Source organism: Pan troglodytes, chromosome 8 (genome assembly GCF_028858775.2).
Source record: "Pan troglodytes isolate AG18354 chromosome 8, NHGRI_mPanTro3-v2.0_pri, whole genome shotgun sequence".
Lineage (NCBI taxonomy): Eukaryota > Metazoa > Chordata > Mammalia > Primates > Hominidae > Pan > Pan troglodytes.
Window position 1 is genome coordinate 105,851,720 of NC_072406.2, and position 13,262 is coordinate 105,864,981.

General features: G+C 43.4%; 1 protein-coding gene across 2 annotated transcripts in view; it reads left to right on the top strand.

Moving 5' to 3' along the window:
* PDE6C (phosphodiesterase 6C) overlaps positions 1-13,262 on the top strand; it is a 61,643-nt gene that overhangs the window by 8,006 nt on the left and 40,375 nt on the right. Inside the window, exons 1-4 of one of the 2 annotated variants that reach the window (XM_001148438.6) lie at positions 707-1,208; positions 8,637-8,789; positions 8,896-8,985; positions 9,937-10,077. In XM_001148438.6, coding sequence (XP_001148438.2) covers positions 729-1,208; positions 8,637-8,789; positions 8,896-8,985; positions 9,937-10,077 — 864 coding nt within the window. In that variant the 5' untranslated portion in view covers positions 707-728. Of the gene's footprint in view, positions 1-706; positions 1,209-8,636; positions 8,790-8,895; positions 8,986-9,936; positions 10,078-13,262 lie in introns of those variants that run through there. The other variant, XM_063782021.1, reaches the window with a different exon arrangement.

The window sequence follows — 13,262 nt, forward strand, 5'->3', positions numbered from 1 at the left end:
TTTAGTAATAAGCTTGAGGTTTATTCCTTTAAAACACTTCTGAGGTCAAGCTTTCTGAAGTGACAGGGATTGAGAGGTGAAGGTTCTAGAGAAAGAGGAGGCCAAGCAACCTTGGTGATCAAAAGACTTTTAAGAAAAGGAAAGATTAATATTCACCTTTATGTTGCAGTGATGCAAACTGTTCCATATCTCCCAGATGTTCATTACAGTTGCTATATAAACAAAAAAAATCCAAGCACTTCCGAGGTCTAAATAGTTTTACTTCCTATAGCTATCATACAAGAACGATTCAAAGTGCCAATTGTTGCCAATGTCGTGTCATTCATGGATATGTCAGTGATTCTTCCTTGCTGTGGACAGCAGCCGACATTCAGTTATTTTTCTGGAATAGACACCTCAGCTTGCTACTTGCTGGGCTGATCTAAGATACTCTGAAGATTCGCTAGGGACTTATGAGCTACTAATGCTCAGGGATTTAGTGTCCTGAAGAACTCTTTAATCCTGTGCTTCCTGAATCCCACCCTAAGCCAGGGCCTTCTGTCACATCCCAAGAGTTACAGGCAGTTTGAAAGCTCTGCTTTCTGCTTGACCTTTGGAAGTCCTATGAGGGACCATTTACGGTTTCCTCAGTAATTTCCACCAGGATGAATTTCCTTCTCATCACTCTGCCTCAGGTAGTGCTCTGAAGGTCGTCCTTTCTGAACAAACGCAGCAAAGCAAGCCACACCATGGGTGAGATCAACCAAGATGCCGTGGAGAAATACCTGGAGGAGAACCCTCAGTTTGCCAAGGAGTACTTTGACAGGAAGTTGCGGGTGGAGGTGCTGGGAGAAATCTTCAAGAGCAGCCAGGTGCCAGTCCAGTCCAGCATGTCCTTCTCTGAGCTGACCCAGGTGGAGGAGTCGGCCCTGTGCTTGGAGCTGCTGTGGACCGTGCAGGAGGAGGGGGGCACCCCAGAGCAGGGGGTTCACAGGGCCCTGCAGAGGCTGGCCCACCTGCTCCAGGCTGACCGCTGCAGCATGTTCCTGTGCCGGTCCCGGAACGGCATACCTGAGGTGGCCTCTAGGTTGCTGGATGTCACCCCAACCTCCAAGTTTGAGGACAACCTGGTGGGCCCTGACAAAGAAGTTGTGTTTCCATTGGACATTGGGATAGTGGGTTGGGCTGCTCACACGAAGAAAACTCATAATGTCCCAGATGTGAAAAAGGTAGGTGGCCTTATGACAGTGGGGCAGAGGTCTTGGCAGGGTCAGGGAGGAACAAATGGGAAAGAGAGATAGTGCTATCCTTGTGGCATTAGTTTGGCAATAACCGGGGGAATGTGGGTGGCAGGGAAGAGGATCACCCAGGCCTAGTGTTGCCAAATTTAGCAAATGAAATTTCAAGTTGCCCAGTTGAACTTGAATTTCAGATAAACAATGAATTATTATTTTCTGAAGTATAAGTATGTCCCATGTAAAGTTTGGCATTTTATCAGGTGATCCTACCTGGACCTGGTGCATTCCACACACCCTCCCTTACGCCTCCTCCAGTGCTCTGGGGGACTTTCCTTCTCAGCAACACCAGCAAAACAAACTACCCCACTAGGGAGATGGGCCAACGTGCCCAGATGCCAAGACTTGTGAACTGCTCCCCATGCCTCTCATTCACAGTCCTTTGAAAACATTCAGGTTTTTTGGATGGATTTGCTAGTAAATCAATTCTTTCATCTATCGACCAAATGTGCAAAGAGAAAAAATGATGCCATTTGAAAGTTCAGATGTTCAAATTTGGAATTCATTACATATGTGAATTTAGGTGATGGTTAAGTGCAATTGACCACTCCCACTGCTCTATAACCCAGATCTTTCAAGAATGAATTCCAATCATGTAAGTGGGACATTTGGACCCTCTTGAAGACCAACAGCATACTGCACAAATACAAGGCATTGAGATGCCCCTTATAGAAATAGAAAAACTTTATTCTTACCATTAGAGTACATGTTCATTTTTAAACAATTATAAGATACAAATAAACCAGAGGAGGAAATGCTAATCACCCATCATCCCTCCCCTCAGCAATAATCAAGGGTACCAGCTTGGAGATTCTCCTGGCAGCTCCTTCTCTACACATGTGGTCCATTATTACAGTTTACCATTAACAAAAAGGGAAAAGTGGATTATGATGGAAGAGAGTTGAATGGGAACAACTTGTGAAATGCTTTCTGTGCAGGGGTGAATAGGGCAGCTGGAGAAGCAGGAGGATAATCTCCTAAATGCCTCCTGAAGCTGATTATAGGGGGAGGGTCACACGGACCCAAGAGGTGTGGAAGTCATCAAACACGAGCGACTCTCTGCAAACAACCACAGAACACCGCTCAGGTGCAAGGGTTACCATGGGGCCTGGTAGGGCTTCAGTCCTGAATAATTCCTCCTTTCAGTAAGTTTAAGCTGGGTTAAATTTGCTTTTGAGCCTGACTGCAGCTGCTTCAAGTGTCTAAATGGATGCTCATCCTTAGGGCAAAGTTCTCTAGACAACCAACTGGAAGGCAATGTCTGCACATCCTGAGGTTTTTCTCATGGGAATACGCTCCTTGAGGGTCCCCAACTGAGCCCATCCCTGCTAGCACATCAAACTTGAAAAAGTGACATTCAGCAATTTTTTGAAAGGCTTTTAAAGAAGAGATGGGTAAAATGATTTCTGCTGTTATACTTTGATGAGCCCAGTTCTCTGTGGTGAGAAGGAAATAAGAGCATGGAGCTGCTTGGAGGTGGTTTTGGTCTGCGGCTGTCCATGGTGAGCATCACGGCATGGACGGAGCACTTCATCTGGGAGTGGGGAGTCTCTCCTCTCTTCTCTGGAGGACTCCTGGCTGTTCTGGGTGGGACACAGAGAAATGTGTGTTGAAGACACATACGGTTCTGTGCTCACGAGAAAGACGAGACCTCATTGGTTCTTCATTTCAACTGCTTCTTCACATTTTTTTCTCTCTAGAGTGGGGATTTCCAACTCTGGCTGTACATTAAAACCATATTAAGCTGTGTGCAGTGGCTCACGCCTGTAATCCCAGCACTTTGGGAGGCCACGGTGGGTGGATGGCTTAAGCCCAGGAGTTCGAGACCAGGCTGGCCAACATGGAAAACCCCCGTCTCTACCAAAAATACAAAAATAAGCCAGGCATGGTGGTGTGTGCCTGGAGTCCCAGCTACTTGGAAGGTTGAGATGGGAGGATGGCCTGAGCCTGGGAGGCTCTGCAGTGAGCTGTGTTCACACACTGCACTCCAGCCTGGGTGACAGAATGAAACCCTGTCTCAAAAAATAAACACAATCCACAAAACCATATTGGTGGCTTTAGTGTTACAGCGGACTCTCAAAGATTAGAATTCAGGCATTAGTATTTTTATTTTATTATTTATTTATTTTTGAGACAGTCTTGCTCCATCACCCAGGCTGGAGTGCGATGGCGCTATCTTGGCTCACTGCAACCTCTGCCTCCCGGGTTCAAGCAATTATCCTGCCTCAGCATCCTGAGTAGCTGGGACTACAGAGGTGCGCCACTATGCCTGGCTAATTTTTGTATTTTTAGTAGAAACGGGGTTTCACCATGTTGGCCAGGCTGGTACTGAACTCCTGACCTCAGGTGATCCACCTGTCTCGGACTTTCAAAGTGCTGGGATTACAGGCGTGAGCCACTGCGCCCGGCCCAGGCATTGGTATTTTTAAAAAGCTCCCCCAGCTTCTTCTAATATGCAGCCAATGTTGAAAACCACTGGTCTCTTGGGTAAGCAGATACAGGAGGAGGAAGTGAATTTCAAATCAACTGTGGAATATTAGAGATGGAAGGGGCTTATGAAGTCTTTAGCCCAACTCTGTCCTATGGAGGACAGGAAGTTGAGGCCATAGGAGTTGTATCTCCCCCGGGTCCATGGTGTGTGTCTGTGGATGAGAAGGGTTGGAACGGAGGTGGCTGAGTATGTGTCCAGTGCTGTTTGCCTACCTTACACCCCTGCAGTTTCACGTGCTTTAGCCGCTGCAGTAAGATTTGCAACGGGAAAGGAAGTAGAAACCAATGTTTCAAATGAAACATCTGATTAATTCTTCCTCCTTTCATTGCACTTGACAATTTAAACAACGTTCTCTGACAAGGATCATATTTTTTATTTCCAGCCTGTGTAGTAGGAATCGTTCAAAGTTAGGTAGACAGGAAGTGGCAGATCTGGGGCAATAACTCAGGTCTTGGAGGCCTCCCTCTTTCTATAATATCCCTGACCACACACAACTTTCCTCTGGCTAGCAGTGTGGGCGCAGGTGAGGGAAAGACTTCTCACACCTAGACAAAGGTACAGAACTACATACTCCCAACCTTGGAGGGTCCATGAAGGTAACAGGGAAGCCACTAGTATAGGGAGAGGGCTGTGGCATCAGACAGACCTGGGTGAAGATCCATGTCTGTGACTTAGTAACTGTGTGATGGAGTTTCTACCCCTAAGAAATGGAGATAAGCAAATGTACAGATTAAATGTATATAAAGGACCTGACTCATAGTAGATGCTCAATAAATGATAGCTGTGATAATATTGTCATTATGCCAGTAGGCGTTTAGGAGCTGGATATGGTTGGCCAAAAAAGGGTCAGTGATTATTGCCTGTTTTAAAACAAGTTGAAGGCAGGAAGACTTTTTTTTTTTTTTTTTTTGAGACGGAATCTCACTCTGTCACGAGGCTGGAGTGCAATGGCGCGATCTCGGCTCACTGCAACCTCTGCCTCCCAAGTTAGAGCCATTCTCCTGCCTCAGCCTCCCCAGTAGCTGGGATTACAGGCATGCACCACCATGCCCAGCTAATTTTTGTATTTTTAGTAGAGACAGGGTTTCACCATGTTGGCCAGGCTGGTCTTGAACTCCTGACCTCGTGATCTGCCCACATAGGCCTCCCAAAGTGCTGAGAGGAAGACTTTTAACAACAGGAAACTGAGAGATATCCTCTTTAAGTTGTTTTTTTCTCTATTCGGAAAGCTGTCCATAAACTATGGGTGATCCTGATTCTGACTGTGGTTTAAAAGTCCTCCTTCCTCTCTCTTCCTTTCCTCCTCTACTTCTGCTTTGGATCTCAGGGGTTAAGGGTGTTTAATCAGGATTTAGCAATACTGACATCTGATGAGGGATCAGGCCTCCTGTTGCTCTAAACAATGTTCTCCAGCTGCCTTCAAGGGCTTCTCTGAAGAACCATCAAGGGACACACGCAGGATTTATGCAAAGAAACTTCGCTAAGGATTTTTTGAGCTAGTGAAAATAAAACACAAAAACCCCTCCCCCATCCCCATCCTGTAACTTAATGGCTGGTTTATCTAGGGCTTTCAGATGCAATAATAAGCAAGTATCAAATTTTGAAACTTACAAGCCATTTTCTCAAAACAGTCCATTGAACTTAACATTTCCTTGTGTTTAGAATCTGGAATAAAATGGCATTAAGTTTGAAGCTGCAGAGTGAAATGTGTTTGCAAAGAAGTGCTGCCAGCTAAGCATGGTGGCTTACACCTGTAATCTCAGCACTTTGGGAAGCTGAGGTGGGCGGATCACCTGAGGTCAGGAGTTTGTGACCAGCCTGGCCAACACGGCGAAAACCTGTCCCTACTAAAAATACAAAAATTAGCCAGGTGTGGTGGCAGGTGTCTGTAATCCCAGCTACTTGGGAGGCTGAGGCAGGAGAATCGCTTGAACCTGGAAGGTGAAGCCTGCAGTGATCAGAGATCACGCCATTGCACTCTAGCCTGGGCAACGAGAGCAAAACTCTGTCTCAAAAAAAAGAAAGAAAGAAGTCCTGGCTAACTTCACCCCATGGTGCACGTTTCTGGTATTTTGATGATTCCTTTAGTGCCCAGGCTGTGTAAATGAAGGTGATGTGATCTGCATGGATAACAGGGTGGAAGGGAAACAATGGGAGCTGGCCTAGACAAGCAGTGGATTAAGAGAAAGAATCTAACAAAAACTGCAGACACTTTGGTCTGAGGGTGAAGATGCTATGGGGAAACAGAGAGAGGTAACAGATAAAATGGATAGAAAAGAAATGTGGTTCTTGGTGGCATGAGTGAGGGAGTGTGCTGGCCTTCTGGAGGAAGGGTGCTCCGCGGTATGGGAGGCCTACATCCAGCTACGGGCATCTGATTTCTTCAGTGATTTGAACTGGCTAGAAAAATTAAAACTAGAAGCAAAATGGTAATTGCAAAAGAACTACTTCTCATTCAGGAAAGCCTAGAAAAGTACTAAGTTTCTCTTCCTAGTACTTACTGAATACTATGTGCCAGATACTCTTTTTTTTTCTAAGTGCTCAGCCTATCCTATGTTATTCTATCTTCACATCAGGAATTCTAGGCAGTAGATGGAAGCATTACCCCTATTTTCAGATTACAAAACGAGGACACAGAAGGTAAGTAACACACCCAGGACCATACAGCTAGTACACTGGGGCCCAGTTTCAGCCAAGAAAGTCTGACTCCAATACCTTCCTTGCCTTTATGCAATGCTGATGCCTCAAGAGTTGGTTTGTGTGTTTCCACTTTGGGAAAGGTATAGAAGAGATCTGGAGTGAGGGGCTGCCTTTATCCCCTTTACATCACATATTTCCTCTGAGAGCGGTACCATTTCTGGTGATCCTCTGCAGGAGTGATTCCCCATTGGGTTGAGCCTAAGAATTACCTGGGCCACGTAAAAGTGCAGGTTCCACTGTAGGAGATTAGGATTCAGTGCATCTGCTGCATTAATCTGCAGGTGATTCTGAGGCATATCTCAGGACTGCTAATCTCATTTGAGCTCTGTGAGTTCTATTGGCCAACCAGCCCTTGTTCCCTGGTGGAAACTCTGGCCTGGAAATGACACACCCAGAAAATTCTCACATTTTTTTCTATGGGAAACCAGACAGAATCCAGTCTGCAAGGTTTGTGCTGCTTTTAGAAGCACTGCCAACACAGGGAAATGAAAATAATACAACTGTGGGAGGAATACCGCACTAATTTTGGCCAACGAGTCTCAGAGTTAAGGCTGAAGTTCAGTTCTAATTGAAGAAGTCCTAGGTTCAAAGGGAAGAATGTCATGACCCAAGGAAGGCTGGGTCTAAACCCGCCGTGAGTGGCGATTCTCTGAAATGATAGCTAATAAGATAATTGCCTTCCTTGACCTTTTTCTCAAGCCCTTCCATTTGTGCGCTTCTCCAGACTCATTACTCAGCCTCTGCTATGGCCAGTGGATTAGAATTATCTCTCGAATCTACTCTATGAGGTCTGAATCTGGGAAGATCCACTTTCCTCTCTCCCAGAGAAAGAAAAAAAAAAATAGGAATGGAAGACATAAGCTTGGTAGAACATTAAAAACCTGATAAGCATCTGATGCTGGCAAGAGGGTAGTCCTTGGTCCTTTCACACAGGGTCAGTGGAAGTTAGAATGTGAACCTTTCTTTTTCTTTTTCTTTTTTTTGAGACAGAGTTTTGCTCTTGTTGCCCAGGCTGGAGTACAATGGCGCGATCTCGGCTTACTGCAACCTCCGTCTCCCGGGTTCAAGCGACTCTCCTGCCTCAGCCTCCTGAGTAGCGGAGACTACAGGGGCGTGCCACCACGCTTGGCTAGTTTTTGTATTTTAGTAGAGACAGGGTTTCATCATGTTGGCCAGGCTGGTCTCGAACTCCTGACCTCAGGTGATCCGCCTGCCTTGGCCTCCCAAAGTACTGGGATTACAGGCGTGAACCACCCTGCCCAGCCTCAGAATGTGAACCTTTCATCAAAGTAATCTATGTAAAGAAAAACTGTATGTTCCTGTGGATCCAGCAAAAGGGATTTCCTTTTTTGGGAATCTGTCACATAAAAATAAAAGCAAGAAGGATTAGTGCAGTATTGTTGGTAGTGGGGAAAACTATACACAGGCAAAATCAGTAAAGGACAGTTGAGTGGATCGTAAAGCACCCAGGGTGGAGTAGTGTGCACGAATCTAAGAGGTGAGTTCACATCCGTATGCATTGGTCTTCAGGGAAGTCCCTAAGACATTGTTAAGTGATGAAATTATTATAAGCAATTAGAAAAGGAAATTTTAGAAAAAATAGAAAACTCTTTGTTCAAGCATAGAGAAAGGCATAGGAGACACACCAGCAGTTAGCACGGATTTCTTCTAGTAGGCTAGATTGGAAGGAACTGGGGGCAATGATAATTTTTGCTTTATGTTATGACATATGGGTTGATGATTTCAAGCGCATGTTTTCCCTTTGTAATGAGAGAGAAGCGCTCTATGAACTGTGTCTGTATTCCTAGCTGTGCTCTCCTTCCCTGCATGTACTTGCTGTCTATTGTAACCTTGTGCCTTCCCCTCTCTTCCTCTTAGCACCTCACTTTCCACTTGGCTGTCTGATCACCTCTTTTCTTCTGGCCCAACCTCAGCCTAACCTAAATAGGCCATAGCTCAGGTTGGCAGCGCTTATTCTGAAATGGGCAATTCCATTCTATGCAGTCATAGGATGGCAGGTGGAGTGGGATTGTTTACTGGGGACCACTGTACTGGAGCCCTGGTTATCTGTTGGTAGCATTTAAATGAGAGAGAATGATCTGTCAGCATCCCTAGATCTACCACTCTATGATTTTGTGCCACTTTGACAAATATGTGACTGTCTCTTTCAGAACAGCCATTTTTCTGACTTCATGGACAAGCAAACTGGGTATGTCACTAAGAACCTGCTGGCAACCCCGATCGTGGTGGGCAAGGAGGTTCTTGCTGTGATCATGGCAGTTAACAAAGTAAATGCATCTGAATTTTCCAAACAGGATGAAGAGGTAATGCTAACCCTGGGCATCTGGTTGGAGGCTCAGGAAATTTATTTGTTGTATAACCAAAGAAAAGATATCACAACCATAACTTGTTATTCTCTGCCGTCTGTAGGTCTTTTCCAAATACCTCAACTTTGTGTCTATCATCCTAAGGCTTCATCACACCAGCTACATGTACAATATTGAATCCCGAAGAAGCCAGGTAAAAGGAAGGCAGCATTAGTCATTCCATGCTGACCTATTCTGACAAAACCGCCCAGAGACAACAAATTCAGACCCCTCCTATTCCTCCTGGGGGTTTAAGCCACGTGGAGCAGATCCCCAAACTTCAGTCCCACGTGTCCTCTCATGATCTTCCTGCCACTATCCCCACCCACACTCCTCTGCACCCCAAGCTCTCCAATTGTGTGCACAACTGGCTTGGCTTTCTTCAATCTAGATCCTGAGTGGACTTGGCGTTTCTGTCTATGAGATGGTGATGACAATTATGGTACCTACTTCAGATGGTTGTTGTGACTATTAGCGATTAGCTCTCACATAAAGCTTGTAGAAATTCCTGGGTCATGGTAAACCTATTAATTTGAGGAGCATATTATTCTTAACTCCATGAGACAGAGGGATAAAGGGCACTATTAGTACCTAAGATACCTAGGTCTGGCCCACTCTCTGGACCTCAGTTTCCTCACCAGTACAATGCACGAGTAGAGGTTGAGAGGGAGGTCCCTTCCCGTTTGAATTCTCCAGGTAAGGTTACCTCCAACTAGCTCAGGATGCATGGAAGGAGGTATGTGGCTCTCTCCACATCAGGGCCAGCAGGAGCCAGTGGGCCACCAATACTGGATTCTCCGCCCAGGGACCATCCCTGCATCCCATTTCAGGGCACTTCCCCTTTGGAGCCAAAACATCTAGACACAGGAACCAATCATAGCTTCTCTCTCTCCATAGACCCGCAGCCTTGCAAAAGTCTACTCATCATCTCACCTAGAGGAACTGAGTAGTTTGTTGGATGTACACATGTTCAAAATCAGAATTGCACTTTCCAATGATATGCATTTATTTTATTTGATGCACCTCATGTTTTCTTGTGGTGAATGCTCTATCTCTCCGTAGCATACTTTATTCTAACTGTTTTCTTTTTGATACCTACTTTCAGATCCTTATGTGGTCAGCCAATAAAGTATTTGAAGAACTCACAGATGTTGAGCGACAGTTTCACAAAGCGCTCTACACGGTTAGAACATATCTGAACTGTGAACGATACTCCATTGGACTGTTGGACATGACCAAGGAGAAGGTTCTTATTATTCTACACATTTTTTTCTCATCTAACATCGCCTATAAAACACACATCACAGGAAATGTGATCCTTAAAAAACAGATACACTATGTAAATAATTAGTCATGATTGATCACAAGAACAGAGGTAAAAGTGTGTGTCTTGGAGCAAAAAAGATGTAGGCTTGAATCTTGGTTTTCCCACTTCCTAGTAGTATGGGTTTTCAGCAAGTCTGGTTTTTTTTTTTTTACATTGATTAATAGACTATTTTTAGAGTAGTATTGACAGAAAAATTGATTATAAAGTACGGAGTTTCCTCTTCCCTCCCAATCTCCTCTCCCAGTTTCCCTGTTATTAATATCTTGCATTAGTGTGGTGTGATGAATCAATATTGATATATTATTATTAACTAAAGTCCATAGTTTACATGAGGGTTCATCCTTTGTGCAGTTCTCTGGGTTTTGACAAATGTGTAATGTCATATATCTGCTACTACAGTATCAGACAGACTACTTTCAGTGCCTCAAAGCCCTCTGTGCTTCACATATTCAACCTTTCCTCACCCCTTCCAAACTCCTGGTAGCCACAGTTTTTTTTTTTTTTTTTTTGCTGTTTCTATAGTTTTTGCCTTTTCCAGAATGCCATATAGTTGGAATCATACAGTATGTAGCTTTTTCAGACTGGCTTTTCACTTTGAAATATGCATTTAAGTTTCCTCCATGTCTTTTCATGACTCAATAGCTAATTTCTTTTTATCACTGAATAATATTCCACTGTATGGCAGGTTTGTGTATCCATTCACCTGTTGAAGGGTATCTTGGTTGCTTCTAATATTTAGTGATTGTGAATAAAGCTGCTATAACCATTGTAGGTAGGTTTATGTGTGTCTACATGTTTTCAACTCAATTGGGTAAATACCGAATAGGGCAATTGCTGGATTATACTGTAAGACAAATTGATCTTTGTAAGAAACTGGCAGACTGTCTTCCAAAGTGACTTTACTGTTTTGCATGTCTACCAGATGCACTTTCTCACCAGCAGTTGTTAATGTCAGTATTTTGGGTATTAGCAGTTGCTGATGTTAGTATTTGGGGTATCAGTTGTGGTATCTCATTGTTGTTTTAATTTTCAATTCCCCAATGACATATGATGTTGAGCATCTTCTCATATGTTTACTTGCCATCTGTATATCTTCTTAGAGAGATAGCTGCTCAGATTTTTTGCCCACATTTTATTATGTTGTTTTCTTATCATTCAATTGTAAGAGTTATTTGTATATTATGGGTCCAAGTCCTTTACCAAATATGTGATTTGCAAATACTTTCTCCCAGTCTGTGGCTTATCTTTTCATTCTCTTAACAGTGTCTGCTGTAGAGCAGAAGGTTTTAATTTTAATGAAGTCCAATTTTTCTATATTTTTTCTTTCATGGATTGTGCTTTTGGTGTTGTATCTATGAAGCCTCATCAAACCCAAGTTCACCTAGATCTTCTATGTCATCTCCTATAATTTTTATACTTTTGTGTTTTACATTTAGGTGTATAATCCATTTCGAGTTATTTTTTGTGAAAGGTACAAGTTCTGTTTCTAGATTCACTTTTTTTACATGTAGATGTTCAGTTGTTCCAACAAAATTTGTTGAAAAGACTATCCTTTGTTCATTGCCTTTGCGCCTTTGTCCAAGTTAACTATATTTGTAAGGGTCTATTTCTGGGTTCTCTATTTTGTTTCATTGATTCATTTGTCCATTCTTTCACTAATACCACACTGTCTTGATTATTGCAGCTTCATGGCAAATCTTAAGTCAGGTAGTGTCAGCTTTTTGATTTTGTTCTTGTTGTCAGCAAGTCTTTTAACCTACCTGATTCTTGGCTTCTTCATCTGTAAAATGAGGACATCTCTCTTATCAATTGTGAGAATTAGAGATTTTATATTTTTTTATATATATAAACACTATATGTACATAGTGTCTAGAATTTACACAGTAGGTGGATAATCAATATTATCTTTACCAACTTTAGGTTTTTGTATTCTAAAAAAAATTTAATTAAAGTAGAAATATTGAAACATGTAATATTATTCACAATATAATGCCCTTGTGTCATCTTCTTTAATTCTGTTGCTACCCTTCTAGTTCAAAATAACTAACGATACCATATTATTTATATATTTTTTCTTTTGTTTTCTTTCCTTTTTTTGAGACTCTGTCTTGGTCTGTCACCAGGCTGGAGTGCAGTGGCATGATCTTGGCTCACTGCAACCTCAGCCTCCCAGGTTCAAGCGATTCTCATGCCTCAGTAGCTGGGATTATAGGCCTGTACCACCACGTCCACTGATTTTCGGTATTTTAGTAGAGACAGGATTTCGCCATGTTGGCCAGACTGGTCTTGAACTCCTGTCCTCAAGTGATCCGCTCGCCTTGGCCTCTCAAAGTGCTGGGATTACAGGCATGAGCCACCGCACCTGGCCTTATTTATATTTCTTCATATTCATGTGATTGGAAGTTATTTTTTCAGAGTAATTGTTCTAAGTGGATAAACATAGGATGAAGCACTAGGAGAGCTGGGTTCTGATCTTGGTTCTGGGACTTTGTAGCTGAGTATGTTGGTTAGGATTCTTTTGGCTATAAGAAACATCAGACACAGCTAAAAGCATCTCTAACAATATGATATTTATTCTCCTACTTAACAAGGTAGGGCAGCACTAGTACTGGTTGATTCAGAGATCAGTGCAGTCATTAAAGTCCAGGTGCTTTCTCTTTCTTCCTGGCAAGGTCTCTGCTACCTGCAGCGTGTTGGTGAGGCCTCCTCTTATGGTGGAAAGATGGCTGTTGCAGCTCAAATCATTGGCACATAGGCATGACACAACTGGGAGGCATTTTCTCCAAATGTCACTCTCATCAGCTTTTATCTGAGGAATACCTTTTGCCAGTAGTCCCTCAGCAGACTTCTCCCCCTTCTTCAATGTCCAGATCTGGGCCACATACCTGCCCTTAAACTGATCTAGGCACCTCATGTAGACCACTCATGGGCTGTGGTCTGATGGAAAATTACCACCTGATACTCAAATCGCATCAGGTTATGCTAGCAAGGAAAAGACAGAGAATGAATGTTGGGTAAAGCAACCAACATTTTGCCACTCTGTGTGACCTTGGCCAAGCCTTTTAAACCAGATTTAGCTTAATTGTCTATGAAAGAATTGCTAT